Source organism: Suillus fuscotomentosus (genome assembly GCF_016647785.1).
Source record: "Suillus fuscotomentosus strain FC203 chromosome Unknown F5891scaffold_68, whole genome shotgun sequence".
Taxonomy (NCBI): Eukaryota; Fungi; Basidiomycota; class Agaricomycetes; order Boletales; family Suillaceae; genus Suillus; species Suillus fuscotomentosus.
Genome location: NW_024539580.1, coordinates 127,714 through 150,582, shown reverse-complemented (window position 1 = coordinate 150,582; position 22,869 = coordinate 127,714). Strand labels below are relative to the sequence as shown.

General features: G+C 47.2%; 10 protein-coding genes across 10 annotated transcripts; 8 read left to right on the top strand and 2 right to left on the bottom strand.

Annotated features, from left to right (window-relative positions):
* The first annotated feature begins 238 nt into the window (after positions 1 to 238).
* F5891DRAFT_673516 (uncharacterized protein) lies at positions 239 to 1,356 on the top strand. The gene has a single exon (XM_041372736.1). It carries the CDS (start codon positions 539 to 541, stop codon positions 1,208 to 1,210), a length of 672 nt encoding a protein of 223 aa, XP_041220860.1. The 5' UTR covers positions 239 to 538; the 3' UTR covers positions 1,211 to 1,356.
* Positions 1,242 to 2,010, top strand: F5891DRAFT_960389 (uncharacterized protein; the record flags this gene model as incomplete). The annotated part of the gene is made up of 5 exons (XM_041375723.1): positions 1,242 to 1,447; positions 1,548 to 1,570; positions 1,625 to 1,788; positions 1,838 to 1,854; positions 1,905 to 2,010. The coding sequence occupies 5 exons, from the start codon at positions 1,242 to 1,244 to the stop codon at positions 2,008 to 2,010; spliced, it is 516 nt and encodes a 171-aa protein (XP_041220859.1).
* Positions 2,011 to 4,375: 2,365 nt separating this feature from the next.
* F5891DRAFT_1115311 (uncharacterized protein) lies at positions 4,376 to 5,163 on the top strand. Its single transcript, XM_041363777.1, has 4 exons — positions 4,376 to 4,632; positions 4,687 to 4,757; positions 4,810 to 4,878; positions 4,937 to 5,163. Exons 1-4 carry the CDS (start codon positions 4,553 to 4,555, stop codon positions 5,011 to 5,013), a joined length of 297 nt encoding a protein of 98 aa, XP_041220858.1. The 5' UTR covers positions 4,376 to 4,552; the 3' UTR covers positions 5,014 to 5,163.
* A 2,181-nt stretch (positions 5,164 to 7,344) lies between these two features.
* On the top strand, positions 7,345 to 8,571 carry F5891DRAFT_960453 (kinase-like domain-containing protein; the record flags this gene model as incomplete). Its single annotated transcript, XM_041375732.1, has 4 exons — positions 7,345 to 7,405; positions 7,470 to 7,744; positions 7,920 to 8,151; positions 8,210 to 8,571. 4 exons carry the CDS (start codon positions 7,345 to 7,347, stop codon positions 8,569 to 8,571), a joined length of 930 nt encoding a protein of 309 aa, XP_041220857.1.
* Positions 8,572 to 8,913: 342 nt separating this feature from the next.
* On the top strand, positions 8,914 to 10,685 carry F5891DRAFT_673388 (MRG-domain-containing protein). The gene is made up of 7 exons (XM_041372735.1): positions 8,914 to 9,415; positions 9,470 to 9,692; positions 9,762 to 9,860; positions 9,911 to 9,996; positions 10,059 to 10,270; positions 10,326 to 10,410; positions 10,461 to 10,685. The coding sequence occupies exons 1-7, from the start codon at positions 9,255 to 9,257 to the stop codon at positions 10,543 to 10,545; spliced, it is 951 nt and encodes a 316-aa protein (XP_041220856.1). The 5' UTR covers positions 8,914 to 9,254; the 3' UTR covers positions 10,546 to 10,685.
* Positions 10,686 to 12,209: 1,524 nt separating this feature from the next.
* Positions 12,210 to 13,027, bottom strand: F5891DRAFT_1281233 (uncharacterized protein; the record flags this gene model as incomplete). The annotated part of the gene is made up of 5 exons (XM_041370458.1): positions 12,210 to 12,361; positions 12,418 to 12,608; positions 12,659 to 12,722; positions 12,784 to 12,860; positions 12,921 to 13,027. Coding segments are annotated over 4 exons (332 nt in total), but the record flags the coding sequence as incomplete, so codon positions are not given.
* A 1,419-nt stretch (positions 13,028 to 14,446) lies between these two features.
* Positions 14,447 to 15,040, top strand: F5891DRAFT_1194336 (HSP20-like chaperone; the record flags this gene model as incomplete). Its single annotated transcript, XM_041367917.1, has 3 exons — positions 14,447 to 14,568; positions 14,624 to 14,831; positions 14,894 to 15,040. The coding sequence occupies 3 exons, from the start codon at positions 14,447 to 14,449 to the stop codon at positions 15,038 to 15,040; spliced, it is 477 nt and encodes a 158-aa protein (XP_041220854.1).
* A 156-nt stretch (positions 15,041 to 15,196) lies between these two features.
* Positions 15,197 to 16,416, top strand: F5891DRAFT_673286 (uncharacterized protein). Its single transcript, XM_041372734.1, has 5 exons — positions 15,197 to 15,427; positions 15,484 to 15,562; positions 15,612 to 15,700; positions 15,758 to 15,960; positions 16,025 to 16,416. The coding sequence occupies exons 1-5, from the start codon at positions 15,269 to 15,271 to the stop codon at positions 16,272 to 16,274; spliced, it is 780 nt and encodes a 259-aa protein (XP_041220853.1). The 5' UTR covers positions 15,197 to 15,268; the 3' UTR covers positions 16,275 to 16,416.
* An 861-nt stretch (positions 16,417 to 17,277) lies between these two features.
* On the bottom strand, positions 17,278 to 19,810 carry F5891DRAFT_1165954 (Aldehyde/histidinol dehydrogenase). Its single transcript, XM_041365412.1, has 16 exons — positions 19,607 to 19,810; positions 19,442 to 19,545; positions 19,213 to 19,386; positions 18,869 to 19,166; positions 18,747 to 18,819; positions 18,658 to 18,698; positions 18,543 to 18,605; positions 18,391 to 18,490; positions 18,290 to 18,344; positions 18,197 to 18,243; positions 18,128 to 18,138; positions 18,040 to 18,081; positions 17,855 to 17,991; positions 17,723 to 17,799; positions 17,374 to 17,670; positions 17,278 to 17,313 (listed from the first exon to the last, which is right to left on the bottom strand). Exons 1-15 carry the CDS (start codon positions 19,790 to 19,792, stop codon positions 17,615 to 17,617), a joined length of 1,464 nt encoding a protein of 487 aa, XP_041220852.1. The 5' UTR covers positions 19,793 to 19,810; the 3' UTR covers positions 17,278 to 17,313; positions 17,374 to 17,614.
* A 226-nt stretch (positions 19,811 to 20,036) lies between these two features.
* F5891DRAFT_1115293 (glycogen synthase) lies at positions 20,037 to 22,869 on the top strand. Its single transcript, XM_041363776.1, has 6 exons — positions 20,037 to 20,495; positions 20,549 to 21,028; positions 21,078 to 21,680; positions 21,729 to 22,163; positions 22,215 to 22,291; positions 22,343 to 22,869. The coding sequence occupies exons 1-6, from the start codon at positions 20,046 to 20,048 to the stop codon at positions 22,503 to 22,505; spliced, it is 2,208 nt and encodes a 735-aa protein (XP_041220851.1). The 5' UTR covers positions 20,037 to 20,045; the 3' UTR covers positions 22,506 to 22,869.

Here is a 22,869-nt window from a genome sequence, read left to right as displayed (position 1 = left end):
ATTCATACTTACTTGGATTTGACTTGAATCTTATTTCAGAAATGTTATGCGAAGTCCATGGATCTCATTCCTCCGATTGCCTCGAGTTGCCCTCTTGTAATCCTCCTACAAGTCCAGCACGATTCCAATTCCAGTGCGACAAATGCACATACGCTATGACCTTATGCTCCGATGCTCCCCCCGTATCCACCGCGATGCGACACTCCACCTTGGATTCTATCCCTCCTAGTTCAGGACAAGATATTTTTCAATTTCCTCAAGTCGAAAATTTCTTTCGATCCATGTCAATGCCATCTACTCCTTTACGCCGGTATGACATGTCAGCTTCTTCGCCAGCCCTTCAGCAACTGTCTCGTGTGTATTCTACACCTTACACCGAATCCTGGATAGAACAACAGTTGTCCTCTTCGCCGAGTCCCCTTCCGAAGATTCTCCTCTAGCTGGCTGCGACCTGTCGCCGTCAACTCTTAATGCTGAAGGAACGCCATTTGATCGACATTTTAACTTATCGCAATCGTGGCACAGCTCCGATCCAGATATGTCTCCCATAGCTAGAAGGATGTCTGAGGACAATACCACTGCGTCTTCACATGAAAGCGGACAGCCATCTAATCAGTCTTCTGGAGGATCTGGTGTTCCAACTCCGTGGTCGCTGATGGAGAAACTTCCTTCGTTACATTCCTTCGGCCATCCTACCTTTTCTCTAGGTTTCACTTCGAGTCCAGTCATGCATGTTAGCGAACGGTCTTGGTCTCCGGTGTCTTCTCTCTCTGCGCTCACCCCTCTCTCGTCTCCTGAGCGCCCCCTTAGCAATAATATTTCTGGTGGTTTGTCTTGCGCTTCTTCACTATGCTTGCCCATTTTTGGACAGAACTCGACTACTGTGCCACATTCAAAAGGCAACCACGGGTTATATTCTACTTCTCGACGCTCGCTTCGTACTACTAGTCGTGCGGTTCTCATGCGGAGTCCCAAGCACCCTCTTTCGGACGATCATGATGAGAAACAGCCTTCATACCAGACAAAACGCGCACGTACCTCTGGCGGCCCCACTGCTGTAGACCTTACCTCTCAGACTCGGGAGCTCGATTATCACGGTATACCGTCACAGCGTCGCCTTCCCTCAGAGGTTTCTCGTCACCCCGAATTCCCTTTATTCTATCGGCGTTATCCTATAAGCTCGTTTCTGCAACTTGATGCTGAAGAGTAAGTTATTTCTTGCTTGCTACCTGGCGCTCACCATGTGCAGAGCTTCGCTTTTCAATCACTCGGAACACCCTGGCGGTATCTGTAACCCTCCACGGGATCCACGAGATCTGTATACTCCGCGCTTCGTCAAAGGTAAAGGTAGGTCCAAGATAGGACTGTGTCCAATCTGTATCGAAAGCCCTTTGCGCGGTGGACGGGGACAGAAATTATGGTTATCAACAAAATTCTCTGCGTTTAAGTGGTCACTTACTTTTCCCTCACAGTATATACGTTTATGCTAATATTTCTGTGCAGAGAATTCCAATCTTTTGATGATTTCATTTAACGGTTTTTTTCAGCTATCATATGCAGTTTGCGCACGGTAAGGGATACTTGAATGACTACTCACCCACTGATTTTTTTCTCGCATCTCAAGGAGTGTCAGCGACAACCGGACGTCCGTTCTCACCTCCACTGTCGTACAGGACAAGTAATCGTCGCCACGCGCTCAAACTGGAGCGATCGGAGATTCTTGAAGGAAGGTGTCATAAATGCAAGAAGTGGGTCCCCGTCGAAAGTATCAAAGATTGCGAGGTGAAGGTATGAAATCAGTCCGATCTCTTGTGACATTTCCGATGATCGCCATTAGGTTAAGGAACTGTTTTGGTAGGGCACATGCGAGGCATGGCGAACGATGGACTCACTTCTGCTTCTAGGTGGAAACATGCTGCGACCTGCCACCAAGGATCCCAGGCTCCAGGGGACGCCGATTTCTATGAACAAGACGATGTATTCCGCTGCTTAGAAGAACTCGGACTCTAAAATTATCACCATTCTCTTCTTGTTCTGGAATTTGGACCACGCTGGACTTTAACTGTATGTATATCGCGATTGCTATGTGGACATCATCGTACACACGTGCTGTGTTTTATTATGGCTTGTAGTTACAGTATTGTTGCTGACAAGCTAATCTGCATGCATTTTTTGGTCACTACTACTGCGCGATGTCACCGATGTGTGAAATCATCTTTTGTCTTGGCGGAGCCGTGAGTAATTGATATTCATTCCATCGTTCTATGGTCTTGGTCTTCGACACATACCCTCACCAGATATTCTTCTGTAACAGTTTCATATATACATCTCTCCAGTTGTTTGTCTTTCACTTGAGCCATGGATTTATGTAGCTGGACTTATGCTGGCGTAGAAGAACCCCGAAACTGACTTCTTAGCCCACCATCAATATTTCGCTAATCAATCATTCTACTATCAACCATCTTTCTTATCCTACGTACTGCTGGTACAATCTCGTTTAGCTGTGAGATTTTGGAAAGCCTATATGGCGTCCAGCGACGCGTTTCGACAGGACAATGTACTACGGTGCGCCTATTGTTTCTTTGTTCCCCGACTCTTGAAATTGTTTGGATGTTTGCTGTTTGTCCCTACTGAATCTTTTGTTTGCTATGGCCAGCGTTAAATTTCTCTTACTTATAGCTGCAAGTCTTGATATTACCTAGGACGGTTGCGTTCCAAGCACTCGACGTACGATTAACTCGTACTTACATATCATTGATAATTACCAATACTACGTAGAGAATCTGCTTGCTACAGATCCGCGTGGCCTTTGTATGCAGCCTTGAGTAGCTGGCTAAGTGTACACCTTCGTGAAGAAGTTCAACGACGAGAGAGGCAGCGCCAAGAAGAAATGCGTCGCAATAAGCTCAAGCGGATATCGTTGCCTTTTCCAGCTCTACAACGCAAAGTGGCAAGAGCTCAAACTAAGCAAGAAGTTGACTTCAGTGATGGTATGAGCGGACAATTTGATACCTACCAACCTCCAGTCTGTTTCCCTGGTTTCATTGATGCCACTTAGGCAGCAGCGTCCTTTGCTTGCGATGTACCGCAAATCGTACTTTCGACGGCTCCTCACCTTGCCTCACCAATTATCATTATGCCAAACTAAGCCGGTCGTCCGAGTCAAAGGCTAAATTTCTTTCAGTGCATGTGCTGGATATGTCATGGATTCTCAGCTGTCATCTCCAATTAGCTATGACCGAGATAAAAGTGTTCCTTGAGGCCACGTCCACACAACGCACATTTTTGGACACTCAAGGACAGAATGAGACATATTCAGTGCCGCACCGCCTTCTGGTGTATGTTTGCTTCGCCAAGCCTTTCTCAGCAATCAATAGTGCTAGAACTCGAAGCTCTCTATGCGCATCATGCTCGCCAGCATTTGCACAGCGAAGCATACAGCGAATATGGACGTGGAGAATTCAGTCCAAAGCGCAAATGAGCTTTTATTGACATCCGCAAGGCAAATAAAGCGACCTGGGAAGTGCCACTGTACGTAAGGCGTCGACATTCATCCAAGCCGAAATTTGATGAGCAACAGTCACAATAGTCACCAGGTGTCGAGGGCCAGATGGATTTCCATATCGATATAGCGGACTGCAAGACGGCAGGTAAGGCGAACCTTGCATTCATGATTCCAGAATCTTCAAACAGTTTGACGAAGCGCGTCCTTGATGGCATCGAAGAAGATGATTGGTCTCGGATAGTGGGTGACTTCGCCCTGTGGCTGACGTCGTGAATCCACCTCAAGATCTTCCATCCGGCGATCATCACCTCCCATGTCAAGGTGTGTGCGAGGCAGGTCCTATTCATCACAGCGAGGCTGCAATGATATAGATGAGGCCAACGAATCTTCAGAAGTCATCCGGGATCCTGGGCCCATGAAGATCACGGTCACTGTGAACCTGATGCGCGAGATTTGTAGTGATGGAGAAGATGACAGGGACGGTATTTTCAAATTTCTATGTTGGTCTTATGATCAGATAGTGTATCAAGTGAGCGGGCAATATTTTTGTACCTCATAGTGCTTGCTAATGCACTGTAAACAGTGTCAGCGAAGTGCTGGCCACAGCTCGTTCAAGTCAATATTGGGCTCTATCCATCCCGGCCAGATCTAAGTATTCCACGAAGTCTGGGAAATGCTATTTTGCGGCCCGGAAGGATATGATAGATTTTCATTGTATTGATATCTTACATAGTGAGAAACAATGAGCAATTACTTCCATGTCGAGAAGTGGGCAAGAAGTGGATTTGGAAAATTTTCAACTTTACATAAGACGCGAGAACACAACAACACGGCACTTCACGCGTTCGCACACGTGACTCTTAACTTTGTGTTGAATTGTTGGTTTATATATCCTCCAATCGTAGCCAAGGACTTTGCATCCTGCAGTAATCTACAATCTTCAAGCGGGTCTCGCAATTCTTTAGTGACCGTTAAAACCCTTATTTGGGTTTGGTGCTGATGGTGGATACCGTACTCTATTGACACATCAGGCTTTGAGGAACTGTCATGTCCAAATTGACCTCCGAAGTTGAAGTCCTTCATGTAGAAGTTCACCGTCGAATGATCGAGAATGGAGAGTGGGATCGGTGGGTGTTTATTCGATATCTCTCACAGCTACTGAAAAAAAAATCACAACCTAGAATATTGCATCTCCTGTCCTCTAAGCTCTCTGAAAGCGGATGGGCGGATGACCTTCTGCACCGTGCCAAAGGTATGTATGCCTATCCTGCTGTTACTTGATGCCTAATCCCCACATCCAATAGAAAACAGTCGAAGTATGGACCCGCTTTCCCTTCAGACGATCCTGCAGGAATTGTTATCGCATGCGCAAAGTACTAATTTCCACTCGATCATCTACCAGTGTCACTGACCACTTCCATCATCCCCTAGCAAGTGTGCCTCTCTCCGTGAAACGGGAAATCACAACTCTTATCAAGCAATTCGTGAGGGAGCAATTCGAGAAGTAGCCAATACACCTTGCATAACTCTCTCCTTATCTCATGCGAAACCGTTCATGTAATTCTGTTCGCAATCATAAGTTAAACGGAATGACTTTGGACTACGCTATTCAAAGGACACGCGCCCCAGCATTTTCCTGCGGTAACCGTGGATTTCTTTTGCCAGAGGCACCGCCCGTTATCGATTTGATACAATGATGTTATGCCTTCTAGCGTCTCAGATCTCAGCATTGCAACTGAGTGCCATACCCGTGTATGCTCACAGATAGCTCCTCACTAATAATGTCACTTTCTGGAACACTTGCTCAGGAGCAATACATGCGATCAGTATACTGGTTGAGTTACATCATACATGCAGTGCTAGCAAATGTTTTTGTTGATTCTTTTGATAGCCTCGCAGCTCCCCCGGGCCCACCTGCAGGTTTTTTTATGACCAGCTGAATCGATAGGCATATTCCTGCCCGATCTTGAGTTGTTATCATTAGACTTGTAACGAGTTGGGTCATCGTCTATAAAACCTAACTCCCATAAACCCCTATCCCTCCATTTCAACAATTTGATGGTATTTTGCGGGGTCATTCTCCTTCTCGGCGATCACGGTGCCGGATCGCCGTACCACCCCCAGTTCGTCCTGTATTCAAGGATACGCATGTAGAATATGTTGAGTACGCTTGCAGGGAAGCGGTATCGTATGTCGAGAGAACGGCCCGAAGGTCACGCATCACCGCGAGATTAATACTCGCTTCCGCCAAACAGACGATGATTCTTGTGTCTGAGTGAGTCGAAGGACTAACAGATATATTTTTAGAGCAGCGGAGTCCCACTGCTCAGATGTACGTCATGCTAGAGTTCACCGCCCGCCTCTGTAGAGTCGGGGGGATTTAAAAGAATCCAGGGTGCTAACGTCTAGGAATTACACACCAAACATAAAACGGCTTGTTGGTTCGAAATACTGACAGTGACAGACCCAAGAACAGATCTGCAGGCACTAGCACTAGCGATAGTGCAGGAGTCGAGCATCTGCTGCTTGATCTCAGGTTGTGGACATGATAGCGAGTTCGAGAAATTTGGGGTCGATCTCTTAATGTAGCTGGCTGGTGGTAGAGATTGCCTTCAGGACGTAGCAGGACTCGGAAAGCGATTACGCGGATGCGGTCAAGATGTCTTTAAAATGACATGAACATTTGGGACTTGATTTAGGTTTCGGGATTAGAAAGTGCACGCGGTAGTGCTCCAAGTCGTGGTGGCACCTGGGAGATTTAAGGACATCGAAGAAGGGCATGTTCCATGATCTTTGAAATGTGCTGTATTGCGAATTGTCATAAGAACAAATGTGCATGGGAGGGCAACTACCATTAAGACAATTTCAGGCACGCAGAAGGAATGAAATATTTCAAGCCAAATGACAGAGGCGTTCCAAACACAACACTTAGAAGGTGACTAGCATGATGGTAAGTTAGGCAGGCTTTGAAAGTGACGGGACTGAGTAAGTGGTGTTAGTGAGATGGAGACTAAAAATTGCAAGTTGAAAGTGTGGTTATAGGATGATGTTCTCCTACCGGAATGTAGCCCAGACTTGTGGCCTGCACCAATGCGCACTAGGAGTGGAAATCTAGTAGGGAAATGCAAGGGAAGATTATGGAGTCAACCGGCAAGGAAAACGTTTTGTAAATGACTCGAGAGATTTTTGGAACAGTGGAGTCCCACCACTCGGATGTACGTCATGCTGGAGTTCACTGGCCGATCGAGGAAAAAGCAGGGTATCGAACGGAGGTGCTGTCACGGTAGTGGGGAAAGTTAAGGCTATAGTACAGCCTTACTATAATCTGCAGGAGCGGGAGTGTGGAGTCAGGCTCTTAATTATTTAGCCGGCCTTCTTTCTTCTGACGATTAAAATGGCGTCACTATAATACCACGCATCAGCAAAAGAAGGCGCACGTACTAGTAGTGCATTCTCACATAGAAAGAAGGCGGTGATTAAGTGACTGCCGTGTATTCATGCAGGATCATATGATGTCTCAGAGTAGTGCCCTCATGTAGGTACTCTGCAGATTTTAGTCTGAAGAGGAGAGTATTGGAACACAGAGCGTGACGCGTCGCGACGCGGTCTCGTGATTTCCAATTCAGGAAGGACTGTGGAGGTCATTGCCGAAATGCCGACTGACATAAGCATCCACAAACTGAACCTTTGAACTGAATAGTAATACGCCACTTCCGGGTCTCAGCCCACATTCGTATTTATAGGGTAACTTGAGGACAACTATCATCTTGAGGTGCCATCTATCTTACTCATCGTTCTTTACGTCGCTGAGCCTAGCATCTATATTGCAGGAAGTTATCATGGATTTCACGTTAGGTGGAAAGTACAGACTTGAAGAGGAAATCGCCATTGGAGGATGCGGTAACTTTCGCTCTATCTGCTCATCTACCGATGGTCCCCCTGATTCCATATCATGTTCAAATAGGCACAGTGTTCCTTGGAGTTCATACAGTCGCAGGGAAAGAAGTTGCAATCAAATTAGAACCAGCCATAGCACGCAACAGTCCTCTCAAGCAGGAGTCCAAGGTCTACAAGACCCTCATGGGTGGTCCTGGGGTGCCATGGATCATGTGGTCAGGAAAGCACGGCGATTACAATGTCATGGTGATCGATTTGTTGGGTCCATCCCTTGAAGACCTCTTCAAGATGTGCAGTCGTCACTTCACAATGAAAACCGTACTTCAGCTTGCGGATCAGTTAGTGAGTCTTCTTACCTGCGGTATTTCCTCAGGCAAGGTGTATGCCCTATCCACCGTTGCGCGTCCTGCATCTACACGTTGTGGCCTAGAGCATCTTCTATGACCCCAAGCTGTGTTGGACTTTCCTTTTTCTGCCTTCTTCCCTCAGCATTGCTGACGCCTTCCCAACAACCCAGCTATCGCGCCTAGAGTTTATCCACTCGCGCGATTTTGTCCACCGTGATGTCAAACCTGCCAACTTCGTAATGGGGACAGACCGTGCAGAACATTTGGTCAATGTGATCGATTTTGGGCTCGCCAAAAAATTTCGAGACCCAAAGACAAGCGCCCATATTCCATATCGACAGGACAATCACCATGGCGTGGGTACATCCCTCTTTGCATCTATCAACGCCCATCTCGGCATCGGTGAGTTATAATAGTCGGCTGTCCAAGTGGCCATGATTAACCTAATGGTTTGGTAAAGAGTGCTCTCGGCGTGATGATTTAGAATCTCTTGCTTACATGCTGGTTTACTTTCTCCGGGGCACCTTACCGTGGCGGAAAATTAAAGGCGCTACAGTTGCTGAGACGTGGGATGCTATACGAGACAAAAAACTCGAGGCTGCATCGCTTCTCACTGTGGGTCTTCCTGTGGAGTTCGAAATTTTTTTCAACTATGCAAGAGGTCTCGAGTTTGAAGACCTCCCAGACTACGTGGGACTCCGAGATTTGTTCAAGGGGCTGGCAAAAACAATGAAAATAGAATATAATGAGGTTTACGATTGGACCCTACCCTCGAGGCGGACGACGAAGAGATTCTGTGAAGCGTGTAATGCGCGACGATGACGGGAAACAAGGAGGGGGAGGTTCTATCCTAGCCGTGAGTACATTTTCGCTTTATGAAACCCGAGTGGTCAATCAACATGTTCATTTGTTTGTTGATCAGACCTTCGAGCAGAACACGTGCCGGCTCAAGAATTAGCATGACGAAACCCTTCGATCACATGCAGCCGCTGTTACGTTGTCCTCGTTTGTGAGGCACTTATTATGACGCCGGCCAAATACTGGCCAGGTTTTTCTAAGTGGCCGACAGCGACTGTTCAGCGAGCTTAGGTTGGTTTCAATACGACCTAGCCGTTATCAGGATGTCCTGTGCTGAACAATTTCCTCATAGAATCTTTCATGCTGATGTTGCGCACGTTCATCTCTGCTCCAAGTCAGAAGCACAGCGGAAGGCTGCAATGCTTTTGCAGCGTGGAGTTGCGTGGGTGATTCAGAGATGGGGTTTTGTTCTTGAAGTCCTTTTTATTTCTTACATTATTTGGTTTCTATGGGTGTCTCTTTGCTGCTTGCTGTCGTTCGTGCGATGCCATACTGTTGGATTACCCTACCATTCGCTACTTTGATTACTTGTGTCAAAAAATGTGCAAATTCTAAGGATAGGCACCTATAGGGCCAGGAACATATTACATAAACATCTGACCTTTCAAACCAACAAACCCTGAACATACGAAAGTCCTGCGCAGCGAATGTCTTTGTCGTTCACAGTCAGCGAGCGCATCTTATGCTATCATGGGCCCCTCGTCTACGAGGCTAAGATACTAAAAGCAGAGACGTGGGACGAAACCAACACTAAACTCTCCACAGTTGGTCCCCATTTCTTCGTGCACTATAAGGGGTGGAAGCAGACGTGCGTTGTCCTTTGTATTTGAGTTTGAATTATTTTTTACTCACTACTGGCTAGATGGGATGAATGGGTGCCTATCACACGGCTGCTCAAGTTCAATGACACGAATGTGCAACTGCAGAAAGCACTGATGGCACAGGCCAGCGCAGCTGCATCTACCTCGGGGTCATCCTCAAAAGGGAAGGCCCATAGTGGGGGTATGATGAAGGACAGTAGCTCCTCGCGCGGTGGCGGGCTTGGGCGCAAGGATGGTAGAGGAACGAAGAGAGGGAGAGAGGAGGTGTGTTTGTTTTTGGACAATTCTCGTGGTGTGTTCTCTGCAGTGGTACTGATGACATTTTTATAAAAGGACGATAGCAGCAAGAAGCCGGAAATGAAACTCAATGTCCCAGAGGTGCTGAAAGTACTGCTTGTGGATGATTGGGAGGCGATTACAAAGAACAGTCAGGTAGGATCGTATTGCTTTGGCGCCTTAGTTAGATATTGATAACCCGAAAGCTGGTATCTGTACCACGACGTCCAACAGTTGTCGAGATCCTCCAGCAGTTCAAAGATCATGTGATAGGGCTCGGGAAAAACACAACGTCAGCTCCTCCATTGAGAATACTCAATATCCTGCTAACTCAAGCGCCATTCTGTCTTATAGCCTTCGCGAGCCTGAACTCGTCCTCCCAACAATAATTTCAGGGTTGCAAGTCTACTTTGATCGCTCGCTCGGCGCAAACCTTCTCTACCGCTTTGAACGTCCACAATATGCTGAGATTCGCAAGCAGTATGTCACGGGTCCCAAGGTGCAGGTTGGCCAGGAGAAGGATATGAGCGCCATATACGGAGCAGAACACTTGCTTAGGATGCTTGGTGCGATCTGATTCACATGAAGTCTTAGCGTCCACTGATGAGTTGCTCGGTTTAGTGAGTCTACCACAGATGGTCTCCAGTTCTACGATGGACGCGGAGAGCGTCGGGCTAGTGAGGGATTATGTCAATGAGCTTCTAATGTATGTTGTTTCACCCTTCTGTTATACTTATCTGCTGATGTCTGGCGAAGGTTTATGATGAACGACCGCAGTCGGCTATTTTTGATAGAGTACGAAAGCTCAAGTCTGCAATATCAAAACATCTCTCGATCATAATTCATTAACGCTGTTCTTGTGTACATACCATTATTCGCGATCTTAATCGTCTACGTCCGCCTTCGATAAAAATTTATGCCAACTGTGAGGTCTGCTGGGTCCAACTATATCAGTTCGATAAGCAGAGTACGAGGACTCGACGATATTGGCTAGCTAATCGTCTTTGGGAAAGAACATTGATTCACCGCCTCTTCCGCTTGATTACACTGCATCTCCGAGACCGGTCGACCATGTACGCAACCTTCTCATCAACTTCGTGCAGACACCACCAACCAGCTCATGCCATCTTTACCATGTTTATTGTTTCGTCGCTTGCTCCCCAACCGATCGCTCGCATCATTGTCGTGCTTGGCGGGCTGCTATATCCTGTTAGCAGTTTGACGGTGCCTCTTCTTTGTTTCACCCTTATACCAAGTCTAGAGTCTTCGATGATAGCACATCCGTTACTAATTCGCCTCCTTCGTACGCAATTTTTATGTCTGCGTTATCAGCAACTCAGTCTAATGCAAACGATCAGTTCCTTTTCACAATCCAAGCAGAAACTTCGCGCCACGGTTCTATTTCGCATCCGTGACATTAATATTGTCTCCTCGCAATTATGCCCCTTCTTCTGTCACACCCATTGCTAACTCCTGCGCTGCTTTCCCAACAGTAGAGTTCTCCAACCCCTGCAAAAACCCGATATCGAGGAACACATAGCGCTGTATAGGGTAACCACTGAGATGCCCTTTGGGCGTTTGAAGAATGCTTTTCCTAATATGCGGTTGTTAACTTTTCCATCTTGCATCCTGCATGCATGACCATGCATTGTTTTTGCAGTTGAATTTTGGAACCAAAGGATGTCGTCCCGAGAGAGCATCACCCGAGGATATGTCTTCGAGACACCTGCTGGACTATACGCGAGATGAGATTGAAGTGCAGGAAGGGGATGGACTGGCGACCACCACTTCGTTGCTTGTCTCGACCTCAATATGTCCCCAAAGACGCCTGCGCATTAAAAAGCACTGGCACACAATTTTGTTGCTAGGGGTATGCAATCCGTGATTTTGAAACGGCCTATCCCTCATGCTGACACGAATTTTTTGCCCAGAATAGCCTTCCGGTTCATGCAAATGTGGTCCTTCTGATAGAAACCTACAGAGGGCCACCTGACTATGTCCTCTACGCATAGAAATGAATTCTTCACCGTGCAAGCTAGTAACTGATAAGTAGGTTTATTGTTTCGACTCATTCCAAGCACACGCGTATGTAGGTTTCTATTATTTTTGTGCCACTATTATTTACTTGCTGGTTAATACATAGATTTTACACTTAGTCGGGCCCGGCAAGATCTCCAAAGTAGTTTGAAAATGGTGCATGATTGGGTGATGGACAAATAGTAAGTTGACTCACTCCAGCGTCCTCAGTTCGATCAGTTTCACAGGATGTGCTCGCACAGCTGTTTTCGTCCTTCGACGTGTATTTTAACTCTCTACCTTGAACTAACTGCCTTGCTATACCCACACCATATTTGTGGACTCTGATGGCAGCCTATATGCACAGCTCGAGTTGACAATAAGAACCCCATCACGCTAGACCAAGTCAGTCAACTTATTCATTCGATCCAGACATCTGCACATAGCGTTATATTCAACATCATTTTTCTCTTTGCCTTCGGGCAGTGACTACTAATGACCGTGGTAATGACTGACTGTCTGAAGTCATACTAGCGTGCGTAAATGGGTAAAACAACAATGGATGGTGCATATATGCTGCGCATTGCTTGTTTGAGATCTGCACGCCCTCCACGAACGATTCATCGATGGTCACCTTCTACCTGCTCATTTCCTTAACTTAGTAAGAGAGTTGCACCAAGCATATTCATCAACGTACACATACACAATGAAAGCAGACACAAAAAGACGTAGTACATATATGCGGGAACACTTTCGACGACTCAACCTTGAACACCTCTGCAAGGTGGTACTTAGTGGCGACAACTAGCCGATTGGTTGGAGATTGGAAACCCGGGTAAATTCCCAATGCTGGTGACCGGTTCCCTTGACATGATTCTCGAGTTTCACCTTGTGGACGTTATGAGCAAATGGCTCTGAAAAAAGATTCACCCACTTACTGCACTGTGACGTGCGCTTGGAAGGGATAGCACCAGGTTCTTGTTCCCGAGCGTGTAGCTAATACTGTACAAGCGAGTGGTTGAATAAGCAAGATAGATTGCTGAGTACTGCGTCGTATTCTCACGTAAAAGTATTGTCTACGCGTGCAACAAGATCGACAATAAACGCCTGCCTGGTATAAACGACTGGTTCATCTGAATCCTGTCCACCTCCGCGTCAACCAAAAAAGTAAATGAATGAATGAATGCTGATCCAGCTTACCTGTTTCGCAGTCGCAAAGCATCCATTTCCATTGTTGCCGTTGTTGTTGGACTGAATGCTGACAGTTTTGTTGACGGACCCTGGCTCGTTTTGTTCTTGATCACCCACTAGCAGATGTGATGTGTGAGAAAACCGGTCGCAAGGTGGGTGCGAACGCGTATAGATACCTGTTGAGCTACAGTGCCATTCTTGGCGTAGCCTTGAATCTGGTTGCCTTCAGCGGTGCTGTCGCTCGTCAGATCGAGCATGAGGTCTCTGCCAACGTTTCGGATATTATACACTCCATCGGAGGGGAAAGTCATTGTATAAGATGTAGGTCGCTAGAAGAATGATTCGACAATGAGATGAGGAATTGACAAAGGAAAGGTCAGAAAACGCTAGGCTTTTATAGTGAGTATCTTGGGTTGTTTTCTGTCGAAACACAGACATGGTGGAGATAGGAACTACAAATCTGGGTAATGCAAATGAGCACGACAATACTAACTTGATCCATTGCGTACCATTCTTTCCCAATGCTAGTGGTAGTAGAAGGTCCCCGTTTATCAGTCTGGATTCAATTGAATAAGAAAATAGGGCAGGGGCCGACGGAGATGAAATATGACGATTATGGCGGCAGCACCGCGGATATTCTTGTATGACATCCTCGAGTCTCGACTAGAGCACTGTGTCTTAGCTCTTGACAAAGGTGAAATTGAGGACCAATGTAGTGAGGCAAAACGTCATAATTTTCGCGGCCATATTGATACATGGACGCGTGTATTCTAAACACTGAGCGTTATAACGTTAAGCGCTAAGCCGTGGAAAGTGCGAGTTGTAGTTGTAGCCATATGCTGTCGTGAAAACGGAGAGCTTGAAAGCAGCACAACATGACGTAAGGTCACTATTGACACCGAGCCTCCGGAAATAGCCGGACATATATGTTGACGACCGTCATCGTTCAAAGTATTTACGGATCATCACCAGTCTAGTGGTTAACGTCCTCGGTTAGGATCTGGGCTGGCTCCAGGCTTGCTTCAATTTTTTTGAGAAGTACCTTCTAGCTAGCTCTCGACTCTCCACCGTCACATTGCAACGGCACCCTCCGAGTCTGGCCACAGCACTCCGACTTAGCCAGCCTTGACCCTGCTGTAAACATTGTCACTCTTTACCCTAGCCCTGCCCCAGGCTAACCAAAAACAGTGACCGTACTGCTCCCCACGCTATACACTCTCTTCTGTGTCTCCCGCGGTCGCCCTTGCCTGTACAATGTTCAGGTTGGTTGTCATAAGTCAACCTGGACCTTAGTCTCAGACAAATTTCCGCTAAAAAGTTTTGATTCCTACTACTGAGTCTGGTATCATAGGGGTCGGAAGTTCGGCGTAGCCCCTGTACTCGAACAATTGCATCATAGCAAACCTAGGACTTGATTCAGGAGTAACGCCCAGGAGGTCAATAGGGGCGACATATAATATGGTCTTCGATGCGGCTAGAGCCAACGAACCATCGCTGTTGCCGCACTCCATCATCACACCAAGTCCTTTCTAAATATGGCCCTCACACAGTTTCTCTACGACCCATTCACTGAATTTGATCGTCTTTTTGACGAAGCTTTTACCTCGCGCTTCCGGCCCGACTCCGACGAGTCTCGTCCCACAACAATCCGCCCTAAGTGCGTGCTGCCTGTACGGGAACAATAATCTGCTCTAACATCTTTGAATACACAGGATGGACCTCGTTGAAACAACAGAGAATGTCGTGGCGAGGTTCGAACTCCCCGGCATGGATCAGCGGGACGTTAACGTTGAAGTTCGTAATGACCGCCTGACCATCTCGGGCGAGAAGAAAATCAAGACTGACGAAGGTCGGTTTGTGGTGCGCGAGCGCTCTTTCGGACGCTTTGCTCGAAACCTGCAGCTCCCTGAGGGGACCGAGGTACGATCACACGCAATGACGAACGAGCTCGTCGCTGATGTAGTATGCTTGTCAAATCCAAGCCTGGAAGTGTTAAGGCGCATATGGAGAAGGGTGTCCTGGAGGTCAGCTTCCCGAAAGCGCCTCCGGAGCAGGAGACCAAAACCATTCTTATTGAAGGTTCGAAGCCCACTCAGTCGGCCCCTCCTACTGAACATAGCAAGAAATAAATCAAGTTTGGAGCAATCAAGTCTGGAAATTCAGTCATGTACTTTTAGCTTTCTCTGCATCAATATTTGTATCTATCAGTAGCAGCTCAGATCTAGGAAATATTATGTTCATGTTGTACTTATGATAGCATCCAATTGCAATGATTAACTTGGCTTAGCATTTTGTTTCTCACGAGTGACACCAAATTCGTAAATCGATGAAGGAGACACTTGAGCTTTAACGTGGAGATGGAGCTAGGAACGAACTTTGCTGCAAAGCTCGAGCCATTCCTTCTCATCTCAAAGTCAGCCAAGGGTGCAGCAGCAGCGAAACTTATCCAGGACGCTACTTCAGCTCAAGGCGTGTTTGTCTTTGCCGAGCTCCTTGAGCTCCCCAATATTCAGGAGGTATGTCCTATGCGGCATATCTGGTTACTGCTCTTTATCTGCATTCCGCAAAACAGCTGGTAAACAACGAGCAGCATGCTCCTTTCTTCTCCTTGCTGCAGGTATTCTCGTATCGGACATACAAGGATTACCTTGGTGTGTGGATCATCATCTCATATCATGATTCGTGCTGACTGTCATACAGCAAATAAGGACTCGCTGCCTCAACTAAACCAAGCTCAGATAACCAAGCTCAAGCACCTGTCTATCGTATCGCTTGCCGCTACCAGACGCGTACGTCCAGGTCTACCATAACACTTGGTCACTAACACTACAACACTACCCTTACAGATTCTCCCATACTCTCTCCTTTTACAAGAGCTGCAAATGCCTACGATCCGCGACCTCGAGGACCTCATAATTGATGCGATATATCTCGACATACTCCGCGGCAAGCTCGACCAGAAGGAGCAGCAACTCGAGATTGAGTACACGATGGGACGAGACCTCGAGCCTGGAAAGGCAGAGGCAGTGCTTGCAGCCCTGAAGGCATGGTGTGTTTTGTTTCAGCTTTCATTTCACCTCCTTTTGTCTGGATTAATCATTGTCTTTTTCCAGGGCGTCGACAACCGCTTCAGTCCTTTCCGCGTTAGACAACAAGCTTGCGCAGATCGCTTCTTACAGCACAGCAGTTGCAATGGATAATGAGGAGCACGATAGGGCATATAATGCTATTCTCAAAGATGTATCCAAGGACTCAAAAAAGCGAGGACCGTTGACGGCTAGTGGGAATCTCATGCGAGGTGGCGTCGATTTGGCAGATGCAATGGACGTAGATGAAGAGCCAAGAATGAAAGGGCGGAAGTGAGTTCCATTTTTTTCGTTTTCGGCTCATCCCCACTCTTGCCTGCTACAATCTTTCCGCATCCTCAAGCCGTTCAACCTATTGGGTTTTGTACTGAATACTCACAAATTTATAACAGGGGCATGGCGGTCGATGCAATGATAAAGCAACAAAGAAAGCGCAACAGATTCTAGGTCTTGATATGTGCACTGTGCAGTCTATATCCCAACCGCATCATTCACGATTCACACTGTACTATTAAATCATACGTGCTGCACATTTACATTATCTGACTGACACGGCAGAGATTAAATGCATTGGGTATGGGCGTGCATGATTGGACGCAAATCTGATATGCGTATATATATCATAGTACCGACCACAGGTATTGTAAATAAGCTTTTTTTGATTTCGCCCCCGTCGATACACCATACACATTCCCAGCGGTTGACCGGGTCCTGCTGCTCGCTTGCCATATCTCCAAGGAACCGAGTTACTGTCACCCTGGTCCTGTATGTTCGTGCCCAGGATTCCAAAGCAATCTGATTTTGGACCACACAGTTGAATTCACTCGTGTACCAAGACATCGAGATGAGGTGTTCCCCATCAGTGGCCAGAACGGAATGACAGGGGTGTAGGAGGACAGCTCATCAAGGCTGCTGTTCATGGCCATACGAACGATACCTTGGGGGAGTGGAGGATGGGTGGACAGTGCTCGGCTAAAATCACGAGTTTAAGTCCGTTCCTTGTGTATCACATTTAAATTTTGCATGCTGCCGTGTGCTGAATGGTAATGCGAATCAGGACGACCAAGTTGAGCGTCCCTTGAAATATAGACCTGAGAGCCACTACACCTCGGCTGTGCATGGAAAGGAATCGCCGACCTCTTTCACGTCCTCGGAGTGATTATGAGTTACATAAGTAAGGACGAATCACGATTCGGACCAACTTGCCAAGCACGTGTGAATATCTTACATCAGCAGCTGCATAAAAATTGCTGTCGGTTGGATAATCATCATGGGTGTTTCTTGTCCCAAACTTCTTGGTTGATGGGCTGAGCTCACAGGTGAGATTTTATACCCTTTTTGCCAACCTCTATTGTGATGATTGTATTGCTGTGCACCAGACCGAGTGTCCGCACGTTGGAGATATTTTCCCTGGCCCTCTATTTACGCTTGAGGGTCCTGATCTACCATTGTTTTGCATCTATGATCGTTGCGTTGATCATAACTGACGATACTTGTCTGCAGGTATCCATAATACACTGTTGCTTCAAGAATTGAGATATCCACGACTTCCGTGTCATATTCTACTCCTTGTTGTACGAGACCTATCTCAATAGCGTACCCCACGATGTAATCTGATCATGCAGTGTTTATCCGCATGTTGATAGATTTCGCCCGTGTCAGTTGGTCGTATCCTGTGGTTGCATTAGTGACCTGAACGTGGGTTGTGTGTCGATGGGAACGCACCGAATTTGCTCAGACTGACGCCGCGTCCACTGTTCTTGATCCCTGTCCAGGCCAAGGCTGGGTCGAGCGAATCACATCTTGAAGCGTGGGAATCAGCGTGATATACCAGTAATCTGGATAAAGAATTCATACCTATTGAGGAAGATTGTTCCGGCTTGCACTTGGTCTGTGAGGGTGCTGAAGTCATCCAATGACTTCGTCCAGATGGAAGCGGTAAGACCGTATTCCGAGTCGTTCATGAGCTCAATTGCTTCTGCATCAGATGAGACCTGCTGAAGCTTATTGCCGATCCTTAAAGACAACATTGATCAAATCACCTTCTGGATGCCAATGATGGGTCCGAATGTCTCTTCCTGCATCAAATCAGACACGATTTTGCATGATAGAGAAAGGATTGACCTTCATAACGTCCATCGCTGTTGGTCGGAACTCAGAACAGAACAGTATCAAAGGACACGGATATAACAAGCTCACTGTGATTCACATCGACTAAGACTTGAGGCGCAACACATGCCGTGCCTCTGAAGATGCTGAATATCCATTTCTACCATACAAACGTTGACTCACGGTTCTGCCGTTGGATACAGGTTTTCGGGTATTAGTGCTTTTGCGCCCGTTTGCACTATGATATGATCAGCCAACGGCTGTACGATTTGTGGAACACTTGCCTGCACTAGAAACCTGCTGGCGGATCCTCTCTGCACTGGCAATGCTAATCACCGGACCAATGGTCGTTTGCTTGTTTGTAGGATCCCCCAGTATGAGTTTCTAGACTTACGTTCAAGCTACATCAGGATATTCTACAGGAGTCACGACTTGCCTTGGTTTCGTTGACATATTCATTCACAAATGTGTCATACACGGACTCGTGCACGTAGATCCGCTGTTCACCTGAGGTAAGTCATACTTCGGCGTTACAAGTAACTGTTTCTTACCTCGACTGCACAGCAACTCTGCCCAGCGTTGTACATTGCGCCTACGTACATCAGTGAGAAAGCAGCACAGTTGTACGTTTTTGACTTACCATCAACTAGCTGTATTACTGCGTCTTTCAGGTCTGCATCTGCACGAACATATGCAGGGTCCTTTCCTCCGAGCTAGACTTTGGCTCAGTGACTTAGTACTTGTGATGGTTAAATACGGCACCTCCAAACCAACGCCCTTGAATCCATCAGCAGCAACGGCTGCCGTTTCAATAGCCTTTCCTCCTGCCACGCTGCCTGTGAACACGACAAAATCGACTAGCTTATGCTGCACGACATATCGAGTAAGCGGTAGCGAGAGATGCACGACTTGTATGAGATCAGTAGGAAATCCAGCATCATTCAAAGCTTCCTTGAATCGCACGGCGGTAAGAGGCGTTTGGGGAGAAGGCTTCAAGATGACAGCATTTCCGGCAATGAGCGCCGGAAGCACAGAATTGATCATGACAAGATACGGGTAGCTAGAATAGATGAGTCTTGAGCATCTTTGAGATTAAATATACTCACTTCCATGGAGCGATGACGAAAATGACACCAAGGGGAACGCGCTTGATTGAGCGACTAAAGCCAGGTTGGTTGTCTGAAAAGGTTGTGTCTGAGAGACACGATTCAGCAATGTCGACCATGTAGGTTGCGCGCTGTAAAAATCCTCTAAACTCCCCCCAACACTGATCAACAGGCCTATGTGAGCCCCGAATCAGTACATTGGCGATGTTTTACGCGTAAAGGTATGCACCTGCCCATCTGATTGCATAGCTCTTCAGCAAGGTTATGATGTCCGAGGGGACCGTGATCATATGTTGCTGGTACTTCTCGGTTTGCAAGAACAGAAAATTTCTCCTAGAGGACGCGTAATAATATTGTAGCTCTGCGAGTACCAATTTATCAAGAGCACACGGACAATGAATTTGCGACCTTTTGCGATACGTTCGCTCAGTGTAGTCTTGATCCACTCTTTCTGAGACTGTGCTGCAATTTCGAGAGTGCGGTCTAGATCACTAGAAACAGGATATGTTTCTACATGGTATGCCTGTCCATTGTGAGGTGAGATAGTTGTCTGAACATGGAGATCGAATGAGCTGGACATGGTAGCAGATGATCTAGTTAGTACGTACTACGGATGCACGGCGCGTCTCTTGGTCAAATATCTTAATCTTTTGTCAAGATCATGTCTAAACCTGTGCTGCTTTTATGACCTGTCTTTTTGACTCCACTGATATGGGTCACGTGGGTATGAGGTCAGAGGCCTATAAGATGTAGCCTCGACTTTGGCATAATCCAATAACATGGCCAGCTCCATCTCGGCAGATGTCGTGGATTCCAAATCGCTCACCATCGCCATGCCCGACGATACCTTGAAGCGTGACGTCCAAAACCCAATCCTTTTCGAGTGTGCTTGGGAGGTTGCCAACAAAGTTGGAGGCATATACACAGTCATCAAGACCAAGGTCCCCGTGACCATGCAGACGTACGGTGATCGTTACACCCTCATTGGTCCCCTCATTTACAAGACAGCACCCATGGAGGTTGAAACGCAGGAGCCCACTGATCCTGCTTTAGTTGCAACGCTCCAGTCGATGAGAGCACAGGGCGTGAAATGTCTTTATGGCCGATGGCTCATAGAGGGTGCTCCACGTGTCCTACTCTTTGATACGGGCAGCCAATACCATCGTCTTGACGAATGGAAGGCCGATCTTTGGAATCTTGCAGGCATTCCATCTCCCCCCAATGACCACGAGACAAACGAGACCATCGTTTTTGGTTATCTTGTAGCGTGGTTTCTCGGTGAGGTACGTAGTTCATTCACTCCAACTGATTCAATTCCTTGCTTATCGATGCTCAGTATGTTGCACACAAAGCTCATACAGCTGTAGTCGCCCACTTCCACGAATGGCAGGCAGGACTCGCCATCCCCCTCGCCAGAAAACGTCACATCGATGTTACCACCGTTTTTACAACACACGCAACCTTGCTCGGCCGCTATCTCTGCGCTGGAAGTGTCGATTTTTACAATAACCTTTCCTACTTTGACGTTGACCACGAAGCTGGCAAGCGTGGGATATATCACCGCTACTGCATCGAACGTGCTGCTGCACACTGCGCGGATGTTTTCACGACTGTCAGCGGAATTACAGCATGGGAGAGTGAGCATCTTTTGAAGCGAAAACCGGATGGTGTCCTTCCAAATGGCTTGAACGTAGTCAAGTTTCAGGCAATGCACGAGTTCCAGAATCTGCATGCGACTTCCAAGGAGAAAATCAACGAGTTCATTCGTGGGCATTTCTATGGTCACTATGATTTCGATCTTGAAAATACTATTTATGTACGTCGTATTGCTCTTCTGTATTTCTTTAACTAATCACGTCCACTAGATGTTTACAGCTGGTCGATATGAGTACCGCAACAAGGGTGTCGATATGTTCATCGAGTCCCTTGCTCGACTCAATCACCGTCTCCAGCAGAGTCAGAGCAAGACAACAGTCGTCGCGTTCATCATCATGCCTGCTGCTACCAATAGCTATACTGTTGAGGCCCTTAAGGGTCAGGCGGTCATGAAGCAGCTGCGCGATACCGTTACAGAGGTACAGGCCCGTGTTGGTGCACGACTGTTCGAACACGCCGCACGGTTCCACGGGGAGGGTCGCACAGAGGTCACGCCAGAAGACCTCCTAAGCGCAGAGGACCAAGTCCTACTGAAACGTCGCATTTTCGCACTCAAGCGACACACCCTTCCCCCGATTGTTACACACAACATGGCAGACGACTCGAGCGACCCGATTCTCAATCAGCTACGTCGCGTACGTCTCTTCAACACACCGGGAGACCGCGTCAAGGTCATCTTTCATCCCGAATTTTTGAACTCAAACAACCCAATCCTGGGTCTCGATTACGAGGAATTCGTACGAGGTTGCCATCTGGGTGTATTTCCAAGTTACTATGAACCATGGGGATATACCCCCGCGGAGTGCACAGTGGTATGTTGGGTATCCTTTGTATCGTGCGATCTGAGCTCATTCGAGTAGATGGGTATCCCTAGTGTAACAACAAACCTCTCCGGATTCGGGTGCTTTATGGAGGATTCGATCCATAATCCCTCTGACGAGGGTATCTACATCATCGACCGACGCACCACCTCCATCGATGAAAGCGTCAACGCGCTCACGAACTCAATGTTCGACTTTGTCAAGAAAACGCGACGCCAGCGGATCAACCAGCGAAACCGCGTCGAGCGACTCTCGCCACTTCTAGATTGGAAGAATATAGGCCTTGAGTACGAGAAGGCTCGGATGCTTGCGCTTCGGAGGGCGTACCCCGACGCATTCATTGGCCTCGATGAGGACAACGGGGAAGATGTAGAATGGGGCTTCGGAGAATTCCCAGTTTCTGTCCAAGCCAGTCCGAAGCTCAGAATTTCGGGACTCGCAACACCAGGCGATCTTGGAACACTTACTGAGGAGGTAGGCATTTTTTGTCATGAAGCGAGTTGGGGTGTACCGATTGTGCTATAGATGCAACGCTTGGAAACTAGCGATTACAAGGGCCATTGGTCGCGTACAGGGGACGATGAAGAGGACGGATACCCTTTGTAGGTGTTGCTTTACCAACTGGTGTTTTACTCATGTGTTCCTGTATCCAGCCCCCTTGTCATGAAAGTCCGCTCGCGCGCGTCATCCGTGATGTCTGGGGCAAGCACGCCCGGCGGTGGGGCATTCAAAAGCCTTAGCGAGTACGATCTTCAAAAGGCGGACGCTGCGCTCAGCCAGGTGAACGGAGTGTCCACTGTCTCTGCAATTGCGTAGGTGACACATCTCTGGCTGAGTATACAACTCGAATCTAGGTTCTGTGATATCGAATGACTCAAGCTTGGTTACTGGCTTGGTGCTAGGATCCAGAAGCCTTCATGAATGCATGCATGCTCTAATTTGTTTTAAACACCCTCATTTTGGTTTCCAGAAATCTGGTTACATGTTCAAGCCTGTTACCATCTTCATGTCATGATATATGTTCAGTTATCAAGATTAGCACTCGTATCTCCTTTTTATGTCTTTTGCTTCCAAATTGTACGCATTTACCAAACATGTTGCGTATCCATGCATTATAGACTCTTATGTACCCAAAAAAGTATTCCTTGATTGCGAACGAGCCACAGAATTCAAATATTGG

Excerpts from the sequence above, each read along its gene's own strand:
- F5891DRAFT_673516 (XM_041372736.1), top strand. The coding sequence starts at position 539 with ATGTCTCCCATAGCTAGAAGGATGTCTGAGGACAATACCACTGCGTCT.
- F5891DRAFT_1165954 (XM_041365412.1), bottom strand. The coding sequence starts at position 19,792 with ATGTCCAGCTCATTCGATCTCCATGTTCAGACAACTATCTCACCTCAC. Across the intron at positions 18,491-18,542 it reads AATATGTCAACGAAACCAAG|AAACTCATACTGGGGGATCC; the intron begins GCAAGTCGTGAC and ends ACGTAAGTCTAG. Across the intron at positions 18,244-18,289 it reads CTGTATCCAACGGCAGAACC|AGGCACGGCATGTGTTGCGC; the intron begins GTGAGTCAACGT and ends CAGCATCTTCAG.
- F5891DRAFT_1115311 (XM_041363777.1), top strand. The coding sequence starts at position 4,553 with ATGTCCAAATTGACCTCCGAAGTTGAAGTCCTTCATGTAGAAGTTCAC. Across the intron at positions 4,633-4,686 it reads GAGAATGGAGAGTGGGATCG|AATATTGCATCTCCTGTCCT; the intron begins GTGGGTGTTTAT and ends ATCACAACCTAG. Across the intron at positions 4,879-4,936 it reads ATTGTTATCGCATGCGCAAA|CAAGTGTGCCTCTCTCCGTG; the intron begins GTACTAATTTCC and ends ATCATCCCCTAG.
- F5891DRAFT_673286 (XM_041372734.1), top strand. The coding sequence starts at position 15,269 with ATGGAGCTAGGAACGAACTTTGCTGCAAAGCTCGAGCCATTCCTTCTC. Across the intron at positions 15,563-15,611 it reads GACATACAAGGATTACCTTG|CAAATAAGGACTCGCTGCCT; the intron begins GTGTGTGGATCA and ends ACTGTCATACAG. Across the intron at positions 15,961-16,024 it reads CTTGCAGCCCTGAAGGCATG|GGCGTCGACAACCGCTTCAG; the intron begins GTGTGTTTTGTT and ends GTCTTTTTCCAG.
- F5891DRAFT_673388 (XM_041372735.1), top strand. The coding sequence starts at position 9,255 with ATGTCTTTGTCGTTCACAGTCAGCGAGCGCATCTTATGCTATCATGGG. Across the intron at positions 9,861-9,910 it reads CGATTACAAAGAACAGTCAG|CTGGTATCTGTACCACGACG; the intron begins GTAGGATCGTAT and ends ATAACCCGAAAG. Across the intron at positions 10,271-10,325 it reads ACACTTGCTTAGGATGCTTG|TGAGTCTACCACAGATGGTC; the intron begins GTGCGATCTGAT and ends TGCTCGGTTTAG.
- F5891DRAFT_1115293 (XM_041363776.1), top strand. The coding sequence starts at position 20,046 with ATGCCCGACGATACCTTGAAGCGTGACGTCCAAAACCCAATCCTTTTC. Across the intron at positions 21,029-21,077 it reads ATCTTGAAAATACTATTTAT|ATGTTTACAGCTGGTCGATA; the intron begins GTACGTCGTATT and ends CACGTCCACTAG. Across the intron at positions 22,164-22,214 it reads TTGGAACACTTACTGAGGAG|ATGCAACGCTTGGAAACTAG; the intron begins GTAGGCATTTTT and ends ATTGTGCTATAG.